Here is a 15,973-nt window from a genome sequence, read left to right as displayed (position 1 = left end):
AGAAAAAGCTTTAATCAATGGTGGTGGCTTTATAAAATAAATTCAAATTGGGAAATTTTTATAAAACTAGGTAATTTTTTTTACAAGACTTTTAGGTAAAAAGAAGCCTCAAGTTTTACATGCTAGTTAAATGGGAGGTTTTCTTCCTTTCTTTAAATACTACTTATGCAAAGCAAGTTTAAGAACAAAAAAATATAAATTTTACTCGAGTCTTGTGTAGTGTGTTGAATGAAGAATCCAGAAAAAAAATCTTTACTTTAATAGCTTTTTTTCAAAAAAAAAAATTTAATATTACTTACTGAGATATTCAACATACAGATATTTTTCATTAAAATTAAACATTTACCCCCTTTAAATTGAGAAATAAGTAACACTTTTAATAAAGATAATTAGAATTCTCTAAAGCAAGACATGATAAATATATTACAGTGGCACATATTTTAATATTTTAAAATAAATTACTGTATTTCAAAACAGGAAGACTAGCATACATTACATTACAAATTGAAATTTTCTCTTCTAATTAATATATATACCATCTATTGTACACTGACATTAAGACAAATGATATATCCACAATAATCTACTAAAATTTGTGAACTGCAATGGACTACATACATCTGCCTTTTGATCATATGAGTGTGAAGAGGAATTCTTAAAGGTGCATTACAATTATGCAACAAACTATGAAATGTTATGAACCTCCGTTTTCCCTTAAGAGACTTAATTAAAATCTTTTTTTTTTTAAACAGGCTTCTGTTTGCAAGGGACTACATAAGGTGCATGCTTCGCTCTCCCAAACCAAGGTGCTGATTATGAATTATGAAGAAGAAAACCAATTCTTCCATGGGATTCTTTCAAAGTTCAGAGTCACAACTTTTCCTTTGCAGAAATCCATCAGCCTCTCATCTCTATCAAACCTGCGTTGCCAGCCAACCTCAGCGGGCCTTTCCATGGCCTCACTGGTGATTTCTTCCATTCGCCAAAGATTTTTCTCTCTCTTTCAGTGACATATTCCAGTTACAGGCAAAAAGATGCTGAAGGATTCGTTTTTACATCTCCTCATCTTCACTGTGGTTGTGATTTATAATACCTTGGAATCAGGAAAAAAAACACAGGTAAACTATAAGCTTGATAAATCTGACTACCTGAAAAGAAACAAATGAGTTGGTGATACGCATGAATGGGCACAATATGTTGAAAGTATTATTTAATTCAGTGGTGGGATTCTGCTGGTTTTAACAACCGGTTTGGTGCTCTATGCACAGTTTTAACAAAACTTACCTTCCACGTTACTTTTGGGGAGTGACACAGCTGAGGCATGACAAGCTGCTCTGCCACGCGAATCAGGATATGGGTAAGTGTTGTAGCCCAGCAGGATCTGGTTCAGCTGATGCTGGACTCAGATAGTGAGGGATCATTTGAGTCTGCCCTGGATGATGTGGAAGACCCTATGCAGGTTGCAGATTCAGAGCAGGGACCAGAGGGGCTGGTTGGCCACCAGGAGGCGCCTGAGGCATGGAGCAGTGGGGAAGATTAAAGGCAGTCAGTCCCTGATGCCAGGGCTGAGAAACGAAAGCAGCAGCTTCGTAGGCAGGCTCACAGACAATAATTAGCACAGGTGGTTGTAAATTGGCCCCTCCCAAGAGAGCTTATAGGTGAGGCGTTGGGAGGGGACATTTATAAGAAACAACCGTTCGAAATTAGCAGTGAAGAAAGTCGATGTCTTAGAGCCGTGTCTGAATATCTGGTTTGTTTTTCTTGTATTCTGAGTTATCTGGGCCTTTGGCCAAAAGGTTTGTTATCTGCCATTAAACAGTGGCAACCAGCCAAGCCTGTGTTTTGGCTTGTTCACAGGCATGGAGAGGGGGGTCAGAACAGCGCAAGTAAAGCGCAGGGGGGGGGGATGACCTGATTGTCAGAGTGAAGCAGTTTGCTCCCAGCTGATCATCGAATTACTGGTTTGCCTGACCCAGTCCGAACAGGCTGAATCTCACCCCTGATTTTATTGTTTTCCCCATGAAAAATCAATGGACAAAAATAATACTTCAGCTGACATCAGGGTTAAAGTAGTTCAGATTTTTTAAAAAATGTGAAAAGAAAAAAAATAGTCCAGACTGAAATCTGATTTATTTATTTAAATATATTATAGCTGCTCAACTCCAATGGACTCTGGGTTGCATACTGACCCTCACTCCAAATTATAAAAACAGATAAACCTTCAACCGCATAGACAGCCCAAACCAGGATGGACAACAATGGCCCCATTAAAAGACCTATGGACTTCCCTGAGCCAGCAGGGGGGGTGGGGGTTGAAGTTCACAAGTCGTAAAGGGACCATAAGTGCCAACTCCTGGCCAAGACTAAGATGATCTAAAAATGATAAAAATCAAACTAAATAAAAAAAAACCCATCATAAAAGTATATTAATCCAAGGGCAACATCAGTATGTCTGGGAGAATGTTTCTCCAGAGGGTTGGGAGCCACCACAAAAAAGGCTCACTTCCCTGGTTCCACAAGATGACAATATTTAATAGAGGGGATCTGAAGCACATTAAATCTGCCAGAATGAACTGGGCAGGCAGAATAAGTGGAGATAAGTGGTCCCTTCAGTACTATGGTACTTGTTATCAGTAAGTAAAGCAGAAAAGTTGCTGGATATAAATGTAGAACTCTTCTTCTAAATAATCTTCTCTTTTAGACATGAACAGAATACGTAAGCATACTTGACATATTAAATATGTACAGAAAGACATTAAAAGCAAATAGAAAAACTGACAGGTGAATATTGTAGTGGCTTTGTAGTGCCAACCTTTATATCACTGACAATAAAACTCTATTATACCCGAGTAGTCAATATGCCCGGATCTCATTCATAAATGGAAATAAGCTGTGTTGTTTTGATGACCTCAACGGAGGTCCCTTATGCAGAATGGTCTCTATGCTTCATTCAAACATCATGTTCATTCCCAGCAAAAGACTGAACAAGAATTACGAGTTGTACTAAATTGCAGGGGCCCAATGAAAGAGAGAGGGAAAACAGCCATTAGTCAGAACATTCTACATTTTGCAGACATTGTGCGGTTTCCTATGCTTGTCCCTTAATGTGTTGCAGCTCACCGATCAAGCACCAATATTCTTTTTCTTTTCTTGTAAATTCTAACACACACAAAAAACAAGCTAACCACTCAAGATGGGAAGACGTTGTGGCAATTTCTGTACTCTCAGCTCTAGCTGAGGAGTGATTTCTGATGCTTCTTTAGATCAAGCTATGTTGGGACATGGTGGCTCAGTGGCTAAGATGCTGAGCTTGTCGATCAGAAAGATCAGCAGTTCGGCGGTTCGAATCCCTAGCGCCGCGTAACGGAGTGAGCTCCCGTTACTTGTCCCGGCTTCTGCCAACCTAACAGTTTGAAAGCATGTAAAAATGCAAATAGAAAAATAGGAACCACCTTTGGTGGGAAGGTAAGAAGCGCTCTGTATGCTTTCGGCGTTTAGTCATACCAGCCACATGACCACGGAATTGTCATCAGACAGTGTGGCTCTTCACTTAGAAAGAGAGATGAGCACTGCCCCCTAGAGTGGGGAATGACTAGCACGTATGTGCGAGGGGAACCTTTGCCTTTATTATGTTCTGAAGTTGACATGCTTCTCATGTTTCTTTTAAACCTCGTCTCCTATACTATTTCTCCGTAGCTTTGTGGTGGGGTCCCAAAAATAGTATTTCTATTTAGGAGAGAGCTTTTCAATCAACAGTGATGGCACATGAACCAGCAAAGGCTTGTGGAAAATATGATTTGCTTTGTGTATTAGCAAGTCACACTGTCTCCCACTGAGAAGGGGAGATGCCTTGAACCTATGATGCGCTTTATCCTAGATTTCTGGGAAAGATGTTTTGGGGGCACTGCATTAGAGCATGAGAAACGACCATGTCGAGGAAATCCTAAATTTAACTCAGTGGAAAGAATAATCTGTTGGCTTTGCTTTTCCTGCTATCTGTTATTAGAGCAATAAACCAAATTGGTAACAATGCAAACACACAATAAAACTCGTCCTCAGTTCAGTACAGTTCTTTGTAGGTCTCTTAGTCAACAGGGATTTGTTACATTATACAGCCAAAGCTCAGCAATATTTATGCAATTTGTGTATTCACCTTTAGGATGTCACTGATAGTAAACAAAGACTTCCTTAAATGAAAGCTCATACAAAACTCTTAATAACTTCCTAGCCTAGACGGAAGAATCAAATTCTCCTACCACAGGCGTCCCCAATCTGTGGGCCGCACCTTATTAATAGGTTGCCTATTTGCAACCGGGCCATGTTAAGCGGTGGGCACCAGCTCTCGCAGACCCACTCACACGAGAGGGCACACCTGCTGCTTAAATGAAGCTGTGCACATGTATGCGTGCCTGCCCCTCGCCCAAAACCATCCCCTCTACCCACCCACCCCTCTTCTACCCATGCTGGGCTCTCAACCTGGAAAGGTTGGGAAACACTGTCTTACCATATAAAATTTCCCATATTTCACGAAGCTCGCCTAAATTAAATAGCCTGTCCATGAAACAAGAAATAGTTCAGAGGCATAGAAAATTAAACTGCTGCATTAGTTCTCTAAATTACCAGCTGTCTTCAGTCCCCCTTTAATACCCTGGGTTTTCTTCCTTTTTTTCTTTCTGCCCAACCATTTATCTTCCTGTGTTATGTCTTCGAGACTGTCAACCTAAAAACTCCCACCTGTACTGAGACCCATTTTTAATTTAAACCCCCCAACTTTTTAATTATTTAATATTTGGACATTGGTGTCATCCTACCTGAATTGAAAGCTGTTAAAAGTTATTCCATCGCATCGCTAAAGGTCAAGTGGCAAGCGGTCTTGTCATCTTTATTCTGAAGACCTTCTGAAGAAGTTTGTAGAGGTGGAGTTATAAAGCCTCTGTACTGCTTACTTGACTTCGTTAATTTCTTAAATTCATTAGCAAAGGAAATGCCTTTTCTTTTGTCATCTCGGCCTGCCTGCCCGGAAGAAAAAAAAAAGGAAAGAAAGGAGGATCTCAAAAGAAATGGCCAAATGTGATTTATTCACATAAATATTGGAACAACACCTTCATGAAGAGCATGGCTCGTTACATTATTAATAATAATATGAAGCCATGTAGTTAATTTCCTCTTTCTTCATTCCCTAACAAACCCAATTCATGCCTATGAATTACCCAAAGATTAAAAATAATGAATTCTAAAAGTAAACAAAGAACTATGTATGGACAAATCTGCCAATTTTATTTTCTTATCCATTATATCTTGGATTTCTTCTATTTTAATCCATTAATAATGCATAACTGTGAAATAGCAAAACATTTTCATATACTATTACTCAATCCAAATTGCAAACTCTTTAATAATTTACTTACTTGGACTTGTTCCTTAAGTTTAAGAATAAATTTCCCAGCTCCTTTCCATTTGTTCTGGGCCTGAAACACACATTCTTGGTCCAAAAGAATCCTCTGACATGTTTTGGGTGTGGAAGATCTTTTGTTTGCTGACTCTTTTGTTATTTCTTCCAAAAGGACGTAATCGCTTGGATTAGGATTATTCAAAATACTGTAGGAGTATTTGGCTTTGCATAAAGTCTGTTAAAGAAAACAAATTAGAAGCTGATAAGGTTCTCTCAATGTAGGAGTGCTGGTCTTACAGGGTAAACCAGGTTGGACTCATTACCAGATGAGCTAATTTTACTTTGCTGTAAAGCTACCTGGACAGAATCATGCATGTCTGAAAAAACAAACCTGCCCCCGTCTCCTTTACAGCCTGAGAAACGAAGGAGGATCTCTCCCGAGCCTCCTGCCTCACCCATCGTCTACCTGCAGACCATGTTGTCTCTTATCTACCCATTTTCTTGGCAGTCTTTTTTGGTCCTTCCCACATACAATCACCACGGAGCAGGTCAACATTCAACCAATTGTACCAGGAGTGGGTTCCTGTACCGGTTAGTACTGGTTCGCTTCACGCGTGCGCCCATTGCATGTTGCTCACGCATGTGCAGTTGACTGTAATTTGTTCTGTGCATGCACAGAAACATGCCAGCAACAGCAATAGAGAACGGGGAACCAGTTTGGGGGTGTGGCCAGCCTGGGTCATTGCCGGTTTTGCGACCCAGGACGAATCACCACTTCGGCCAAACCGGGAGCAACCCACCTCTGAATTGTACCCTGGCGATCTGGATTAGACACTTTCATAGTACTGTCAAGGATGAAACTTTCGCAGCTATGTGCCTCTGTGTTTCAACTTGCCACCAGAGTAAAGGTGGGGGGAGATGTTGCTTTCAAATGGGTTAGTTGGAGAAACGACATTTCTACGATTCCACTGAAGACTGAGAGAGCCTGGAAACTTTTCAAGGACAGCCTAATAATTCTATGAACCTCCGAGTTAGTTTTATCTCGACGTTACCATGCAATGTATTCAATAAAGAGTAAGATTTTCGGAAATGGAAATGATCCTGGAGTTTCATTTGGAATTCTCCAGCTGGATGTTAACAAATACCCATTAAATATTCCTTTGAATGATATTCAATGGGTCCACTGAACACCAGTGAGAAGCTTAGCTAGGAGCAAGCAAGATCAAAGCAATTTGTTCTACCTGCTGGATGACATCCTGGGCTGTGCTGAAGCAAGGAGCCTTGATGACCGTCCGGGGCTGCTCAGGAGAAACATCATGAACTTGAACAAAGAAACTATCGTCTTCAGAGACTGCGACCGCGTTGTCTTTTTCCTCCTGACAGAGATTCTTTGCATTTAAAGTCTAGAAAAACATGTTAAACATTAAAAGCGTCTAGGTTTTCAAAGTAGACCCATATCACAGAGGTTGCTCCCTCACATCTCTTCTCCTTTCCTGCATGGGAATAAAGGATTCGCTTTTGAAAAATAAGATCAAAATGATATTGGCCGCCGACAATCGATTATACCCCTTTTGCAATACTGTTAAATAAGGAGGCAGAATGGCTTAGCTGTTAAAGACACAGAGCTTGTCGGTGGGAAAAGCAGATAGCTTTTGGGTTTGCGACCAAGGGCTGTGGAACGGGTGAGTTCCCATTACTTGCCTGAGCATCTGCCCTCCTAGCAGTTCTAAAACATGCAAATGTGAGTAGATAAGTAGGTACCACTTTGGTGGGAAGGTAACCGCATTCTGTGCACCTCGACATATAGTCACACTGGCCACATGATCACCAAAATGATCTCCCTTGGTTAAGAAACAAAGATGAACAGTGCCCCCCTTCTACACTGACTAAGTTTAGAGTTAGATACAACTCAACAGGCCTTTATTAAAAATAAAAGGTAGTGCAAAGAATCCATATATTTATTTTAATGTCCTTTAGCCCAGATAGCCAAAATGATTTAGGTAGACTCATAGGAACACTGGTATTCACCCACTGGTGGGTGCGATGTCACTTGATCAGATCAATCTCATAGCCCAACCCACATATTATCAAGAAAGCATTTAAGCATAGCCAGTTAATAGAACTGAATAACAGAGTTGGATGGCACCTTGGAGGTCTTCTAGTCCAACCTCCTGCTCAGGCAGGAAATCTTATGCCATTTCATACAAATGGTTGTCCAATCTCTTCCCTAAAAGTTGGAGCATACACAATTTCTGGAGTCAAGTTGTTCCACTTATTAATTGTTCTAACTGTCGGGAAAGTTCTCCTTAGTTCTAGGTTGCTTCTCTCCCTGATTAGTTTCGATCCATTGCTTCCTGTCTAGTAAATAGGTTGACTCCCTCTTCTTTGTGGCAGCTCTTCAAATATCGGAACACTGCTATCATGTCACCCCTAGTCCTTCTTCCATTAAACTAAACATACTCAATTCCAGCAACCGTTCTTTATATGTTTTAGCCTCCAGTCTCCTAATCATCTTGGTTGCTTTTCTCTGCCCTCTTTAACAGATATACCAGTTACATTGCAGACTACACCAATGCTCATGAATCAGCTGGCAAAATAAATGCGTTAATTCTGATTCCATTTTCCTTCCTTCTGCTAATAAGAGCAATTTTATTCATAGGTCCTGGGATATGGATAGAGGAGGCCACATTAACATTGTATATTTGAATTTTCAAACAGCTCTTGATAAACTTTCTCATCAAAGGCTCTTGACTAAATTTAGTGGGATTTGTGGTTAAGAGGGTCTGTCCTTTTATGGACTGCTAGCTGTTTAAAAAAAACAGAAAGCAAACAGTGGGGATAAGTGGGCAATATTTTTCAATGGGGAAAAATTTGAATAGAGTCCCTCAAGGATTGTGGCTTTTATATTTAAACTTGTTCACAAATCAACTTTGCTTAGGAATAAGCAGAAAGTTGGCCAAGTTTGCAATACCATTCAGCTGAAAATCCTGTAACTGGGTGAATAAGGTCACTCAAATAGCAAATACATTTCAAAAATCCTAATTTCACATGTATTTTGTGGAACCGGAACCATATGTAATTTTTTTTAAAAAAATTGTGAGAGTTATCAACAAGGGTATAGTCAAAAACGTATAGTGGCTACACCCTGGCTTTTTATACAATTTGGAGTCCTAGTGAATATGCCAGTAAAGAGGCTGGTTCTGCACATCAGTTGTGGCGATGGAAAATTCCCTACTAGTAATTATTGGGGAAGGATTTAGTAACAAAACTGCTGGCCCTGTAATGTCCTTACACAAAGGTACTTTATTGCAGGGGTCCCCCCCCCAATTCGTGGACTGGCACCCGGCCACAACATGCCAGAAACTGGGCCGTGGCCCTGAAGCAAAGCCCGATCCGTGGGATGCAATCAGCATGCAAAAAAGGGCACCTCCTGCTGATCTCAGGGACACCGCCCCCTCCTGTCCGTGAAAAAAAAAACATTCTCTCCATGGAACCGGTCAATGGTGCCCAGAAGGGCCACTGCTTTATTGTACTGCATCTGGAATATTGTGTACAGTTCCATTTTGCACCATTTGAAAAAGGACACTGTAGAACTGGGAAACTTTCAGGCAGCAGCAACGGAAATAATTGGGGTGGGGTGGGGTTTCAAACACCTCTCTTAATAGTTGGAGCATTTGGAACTCTTTTGCTTAGCAAAGAGATACTTCAAGGATGACAACCTTGGAGAAATGGGGCAAGGATTTTCTTCCTCTTTGTTGCTAAACACTAAAACGGCCATCCAATGAAACCGATTGGAGTTGGAAAGGGGCTGACGTTGCGACGGCAAGATGTGCGATCTTGGTGCTCCAAGATCGCAGTCGATATTTCTGCCGCTGGACAGTCCATTCGGACCTAAACCATCCCACAGAGACAGTGATTGAGAAGGGCACCTCCTGCTGGTCTCAGGGACCCCGCAAAGTCCCTGAAAGATCCAGGAATAGCCTTTTTTTCCGGCGACAGAAACGCAGCTAATGAAGCTGCTGAAGTTGGGACAGCTCCGGAATGGGAAGAAAGCAAAAAGAGAAAGTGTGTCGAATTGGTGAGGAAATTTTATTATTAGAAAAAGAGACTACCCCCAAAAAAATATTAAGTTAAATTAAAATTGAAGATAGAAGACTGTAAGCAGCGAAATTAATCTACATTAAATTTAGTGTGTTATCCTGTTTCTAAATTTTTTTCATGGATGGAATTTTTTAAACTGAATCGATTAATTTTTTCTTCTTCTTTTTCCACTTTTGCTTACACTTATGGATTAAAATTTTCCTTCTTTTTTATAATGCTTGATTGGAGTGATTTGATTGTTTTTGATCCCCATTTAAGGGTTTTTTTCTTTCTTAAGCTTGGAATATAAAGAAGGTAATAAGGGTTGTAAAGAGGGTTGAAACAACAGGAGGAAAAGCAGTTACACTGCCTCTTAGAGGCTGGAGGCTAGATATATTGTTTTTTTCTTCTTTCTCTTTGATCATTTGAGATTCAAGGTTCTTTCAGTTTGTTTACTGAGAATTATAGTAGGAAGAGCACAATTTGTTTATACAGGTGCTTTTGGGGAGTTCTATCACTAGCTATTGGAGGGAAGACAACATTTTGACTTGAAACATAATAAATGAACCTGTTTGAAGTTTATTAAAATAGCCTTGAATCCTATAGTGACAGTGCCTGCAAAATTGGAAGAATGGCGCAGCAGGAAAAGGAAACTGTAACATTGCAAACTATTATGTTTGAAATTCAAAATCTATTAGTTGTGACAGAGAGAATTGAAAAGGGATTGGAGAATATGGAATACAAAACAGAAAAAATTGATGGAAAAACTGAAGATATTTATCAAATGAAGAATGTGGAGGACAGAGTTCAAAAAATGGAAGAAAAAAATGAGCAAAGATATAAGAAAACTGGATACTGACAACAAAGTGAGCGTGGTTGGTAATGGCAAGAGCGGAATATGGAAAGGGGAGATAGATGGATTGGAACTCTATCCCAGACTTCAAAGCACAGAAGAAAAAAAGAGAGAAAAATTGATGGAGATAAGGAAGAGAAATCTTGACAGAAGCACCAGTGATAACCAAATTTAAGCTGATGGAAAGAGCAGATGCTGGGTTTCGAGCTTTTATGAGATACGAAAGGAACAACATGTTGCGAAGAGAAGTTCATACAAGATTTATTAAGAAAGTAACTAGAATATTAATGCTACAAATGGCAAAAGATATAAGACTGAACTATTACTGGAAAGATAAAGGTTGATGCAATGAAAATGAATAATAAAAACTAAGCTAAATTTAATTTACTAGTAGTTTGTATAAAATGAAGTGACAATAGCTATAGTTAAATAATGATTAATAATGATAACAATACATATAGATATATTAGTTTGATAATACGAAATTTTATATAAACAACACATGGGGAATATGAGGAGGTTTAAAAGCTTTATCTAGAATATGTTATAAAGATGTATTGCGATTGGATGATTTTAGGATGATTTAATAGAATGTTATATAATCCTATTCTAGATTTTGAATATTATATATAAAAGGATGTAAAAACAATTATAGTCAAATTAAGGTTGAGATATAATAATCATGATATACATGAATATATGTGAATTTAAAATATGCGATTTGATATGAAAAGCAGGTGATGACTATGGAAGAGATCCATGGAAATACTGTAACCAACTGACACACTTTCTACAATTTGTAATGGAAGATGGTTTTTTATTTTTATGTTTGTTTGTCTTTGTTCAAAAATAAATAAAAAATGTTTTTTAAAAAAAGAAACTGACTGGAAAATTTAGGGGAAAAAATAGAAAAGAAGACCACTTCTTTATGTTGTTGACAGAAAGCTATGGTGGCATAAAATCTGCCTTTCTCTTTTGCCTGTCCTATCTGTATTGCATCATACTCTTCTAAGGTAACCTACAGTTTGATGTAACCCTTGAATGATGTCAAAATAAAGGGAGAAATACAATAAGCACAGTGGTGGGATTCAGCCAGTTCGCACCTATTTGGGCGAACTGGTTGTTAACTTTCTAAGCAGTTCGGAGAACTGGTTGTTTGAAGAAATCTCATTTTGCTTTTTTCCACTTTACAGGGCTAATCCCTTAAGGAAGGCAGGAAGGAAATATTATAGTGTTATTTCTAGCCTAACCTTTATTGCCCTGCTTACAGAAACTGCCTCTCTGGTTAACCTTTATTACACTGTAACAGCTAAGGCGAAGCACCCATTGACTTGAGTGATGTTGGGTTGGCCACGCCCACCCGGTCACATGACCACCAAGTCACACCTATCCAGCTGGTCATTAGGGCAGAGAACTAGTTGTTAAATTATTTGAATCCCACCACTGATTAAGCACTATTTTATTTGAAGGTTGGGGATAAGGCACACACACACACAAAAGAATATTTATACCATGGGGGCGGGACAGGGGAAGAGAGATCCAGATGAGTGTGCCAGAGCTGGGCATTTTGGAGCCTCCACAGGTGATGTTCTCATCCTGCAGCCAGTGGGTCATCTGACTTCACTACTACTTGTAGGAGTGGGATTGTCCTTAATTTTGAACTAGCATTCATTGGTTGGAGAAAAACCACTCCTACTGTTACACTTAATCATGACTTGAGATTGCCTGAGACATCGGTAAAGGTTGAGATCAAAGCAACATCATAGGAACATGGCAGAATACAGAGTTGCTAGGGGATGTTTGTACAAGGTAAGCTAGAAAAGTGTGTTGCTATCAACTGAAGAGTTAGATGTTTATTTAAAAAAAATATTTTATCTTACTTAAAGTGGACCTACGTGATCCATTCCTCCCGATTAAAATCAACAATGGTGGCTGTGTTATTCTATGGATGCTCAAATGTGACTTATGTCACTTTTGACTTTCTGGTTATACTTCTATATAATATAAGAGCCTACAAAAATTCAGCATATAAGATATATATAAAGGAGAAATTACATATTAAAGTATAAAGAGGCATCAGTAAAGGAAAGTATTTGTAGCTCAGGGTTGAACTGAGGGGTCCTTGGTGTTTTATCAGCTTGGCTGCTTCCTTGCAGATATTTCATTACCCAACTAGGTAACATCATCAGTGCTAGAGCAAACTAGGCCTACTTTGGATAATGAAACATCTGCAAGAAAACAGCCAAGCTTGGAGAGCACCAAGGACTCCCCCACCCCATAAAGAGGCATCGTAGATACTAATAAGCAGTGAAGAGTGTCTATGGGTTTATGTGCATACACAATTTCCAACTGCAATAATTAAATATAAGCAATAATTATAAAATATAACTATATAAGTATTCGGGGCATATATTAAAATAGAAAGTAAAAGTGCAAAATCAACCATGTCCCTATTGAGATTACTATAAGATTAAAAGGAAATTTGAGAGTACCCGTCTCTCTTCAGTTGTGGCCAATTATGTATCGACATGGGATGTTTTTAAACAACTGGAAGGGATCAGGTCACAGCAAAAATGCTTTTAGCTTTTATTCCATGCTGTAATAATAATAATAATAATGATGATGATGCACATCTCCAGGGCAGAGGGAAAAAAAGGTCTTAAGAATGCAAAATAACATCTTCAGAGCAATTCCACACATTTAATTTAAGCGCTTTCATTAAGAGCACATAACAATCTAGCTTCTTCATAAGGCTGGAGTCTTCTCTTCAAATTCCAAGAATAAAATTCCAGCCAGCTGCACAAGCTGTCTTTGTGGCTCCCCCGATACCATCAGCAAGCAATAGATATCAAGGCAAACAGACTCACTTCCTCACGCATTTTAAAGATAATTCTTCCGACGTAGCCTTCCTCTGGGAACCAGCTGTTCAAGAGCTGGACGACCTCTTCCTCGGGGCCAAGTACCCTCTGGAACGGTGGCTTCCTATACTCATTTCTATCTTTCGATATAAAGCATTTCTCCTCCATCAAAAAGTAGTCCGTGGGATAGTTTCCAATACCATTTGCATTAGCCAAAATCTAAAAGAGATAAAACATGGTGATAATTAGAATGGCAAAGGAATGAATGTTCAATAGCAAATAAACATTTTATTATTTAGCTGGTGTGTACTAAAATGTATTAACGCATTCCTCAGAGCAGGGACGTGTGGTCAGGGGAGGCAGAGCCTCACCGCTCTCATCATGAAAAAAAAAGGGAAAAGGGAAAAGGCACACGTGGTATGATTCCCTGCCTTCCTGAGTCAACATGAAGGGGACCGTGGAGCGCGCTCCACCGGTTCGCGCTCCACGGTCCCCTTCATGTTGACTCAGGAAGGCGGGGAATGGGACCATGTGTGCAGGAGGCTGAGGCAGCCTCAGCCTCCTGCACACGTGTTCCCATTCTTTGCCTTCCTGATGACGTCACCAGCCTCACCAGCCATAAACCTCACCGCACGTCACTGCCTCAGAGGGTCTTTCTTAGAGTTGTCTATGATTTAAACAACTGATTATTTTAAAAGCGACAAATGCTTTTTCATTTTATTTTTTGTTCAGTTGGGCTTGCCAGAATATTTATTCTGCTTCCCAAGATCGTAGGAATGGAAGGACAATCTCCTAATCAGTTGAAGGATTTTCTGCTTATGAATTTGGCACTTTTAGGCTTTTGCTCCAGATGGGAAAATACATGACAAGCAAAAGCTTTACGATGAAGCCAATTTGCCTGGGAAGGAGAGACATCTCATTTCTTCACACCAAACAAATCATCCAAGCACACTTAAAAAGATAGCAAGAATTATAGTACCGCATCACCATGACTTTTTTTTTTTTTACTGTAACATCTCAGTCTTTCTGTTGCCCTAAAACTTGCATGACTTTTTAGTATCACAGAATAATTGACAAAACGTCCTTTTTGGCAGCTCTGTAGCATAGGTCATGATGGGGTTTTTTCCCTCAGAGATCTTTCATAGTCCGTATTTTAGAGCTATATGATTTATTTGATTCATAATAATTTCTAAATGGATTACAATGACTACAGTTCGAATGGACAGGAAAAGATCTGGTTGAAACATATTGAATTGAATATCAATTTATTCAATTTATATTTTTCCTCACTCGCCAGGCAACTCTGCAGCATGTCAGCTCTGGTAAATTGACCATGATGTGTTCCAGCTACATTTTTACCTGATGAACTTCATGGCTGAGCATTTCTCTATGTCAAGATAATAAACTAGTGTTTTACGTTAAAGAGGGTGGGAGAGAACACATGCGAAAAACATTTTTCTGCCTGGAGATTGGAAGATGTCACTGGAAAAGGCGACAACTGCTAACACCATGCCTACATGTGTAACGTTTTCAACTTAATTTCATCTACGCAAATGCAATTTCTTCACAAGTACTACAGATGACAAAACAAACTCCAGCATTTATTTTTGCATCACAAGTTCTAGGCAGAGAAAAGATGAAAAATTACAATTGACAGTTCAAGGAGATTAAGAAGACTATTTGGGCTTGTCAGTTATGATGCTAAACACTTTGCCAAATAAATTGTCATATTTTTTTCACTACTGTAAAGACAATGAATCACTATGCAGGGCTTTTGAGGGCAACCACTATGAGCAGAACAAGGGAAATAAATCAAATCAAAAAATTGGGGGGTTGAGGTGCTCAAACCGGCATATAGAGCAGAACTCCAAAGACTGTCGTAACCATCATTTGTTCAGCACTGTTGTAACTTTGAATGCTCACCGAACGAATGATAGTAGGTTGAGAACTGTCTGTGGTATTGGTTACGAATATCTTAAGATTTTCAGAATTCAAGTGACTTATTTTATGCAAAGCTTACCTCATGCAAAAGCTGAGCGACTGTAGTTCCTTGCCTTACAGGAAAAATTGTGAATGGTTCTGGACCTGGAACTCCATGTATGGTGACTCTGTGCACTTTGGCTGCTCTCCATTCTGCTGTGCTGAATTGCTGTCCAAAACACGCATATCAAAACAGTTGTCAATCAGAATAGAGCTGGAAGGGACCTTGGAGGTCTTCTAGTCCAACCCCCTACTCAAGTAGGAAACCCTATTCCATTTCAGACAGGTGGCTGTCCAGTCTTTTCTTAAAAACCTCCAGGGACCAAGCACCCACTAATTCTGAAGGCAAGCTCTTCCACTGGTTAATTGTTCTCAGTAAATAGTAAATAGTCCCTGCTTCTGTATATTGCAATATATTGCCCTCAACTAGTATCAGTGCTAGACATTGCTTAATAGCACGTTCTAATTTCACAAGACCCAATTCATACATCAGGAGAGGCAAATTCTAGGTACAATGGAGAAAGAGAGAGAGAGAAAGAGAGGGAGGGTGGGAGGAAGGGAGAAAGCGATGGGCCATGGGAGTCAGGATTCATGATAAAGTAAGCTACGATTCAATGTCATTAAAAATAAGGAAGGATAAAGAATAGTCAGAAATTAACAAAATTAATTTAAATGAGTAAAACTGAATAATTTGTCCTGTGGAGAAAACTGTGGAAATACAACTTGCTGCGTAACAATATATAAACAGCAGAAAAAGCAAACTATAATTGATGTAGTTTCTTATGGAGTGAGGGAATGATCAAAACCAAT

General features: G+C 39.3%; 1 protein-coding gene across 5 annotated transcripts in view; it reads right to left on the bottom strand.

Annotated features, from left to right (window-relative positions):
- Positions 1-301: 301 nt before the first annotated feature.
- The window catches only part of PLCE1 (phospholipase C epsilon 1), a 172,248-nt gene continuing 156,576 nt past the window's right edge, over positions 302-15,973 (bottom strand). For 4 of the 5 annotated variants that reach the window (XM_081953906.1, XM_081953904.1, XM_081953907.1 and 1 more), the window contains 6 exons: positions 15,204-15,332; positions 13,193-13,402; positions 6,634-6,795; positions 5,409-5,627; positions 4,812-5,013; positions 302-1,093 (listed from right to left, as the gene is read on the bottom strand). In XM_081953906.1, coding sequence (XP_081810032.1) covers positions 4,834-5,013; positions 5,409-5,627; positions 6,634-6,795; positions 13,193-13,402; positions 15,204-15,332 — 900 coding nt within the window. In that variant the 3' untranslated portion in view covers positions 302-1,093; positions 4,812-4,833. Of the gene's footprint in view, positions 1,094-4,811; positions 5,014-5,404; positions 5,628-6,633; positions 6,796-13,192; positions 13,403-15,203; positions 15,333-15,973 lie in introns of those variants that run through there. The other variant, XM_081953908.1, reaches the window with a different exon arrangement.

This window comes from Natrix helvetica (genome assembly GCF_964273705.1).
Source record: "Natrix helvetica genome assembly, chromosome: 5".
Taxonomy (NCBI): domain Eukaryota; kingdom Metazoa; phylum Chordata; class Lepidosauria; order Squamata; family Natricidae; genus Natrix; species Natrix helvetica.
Note: the sequence above shows the minus strand (reverse complement) of the source record. Positions and strands in the feature narration are given on the sequence as shown.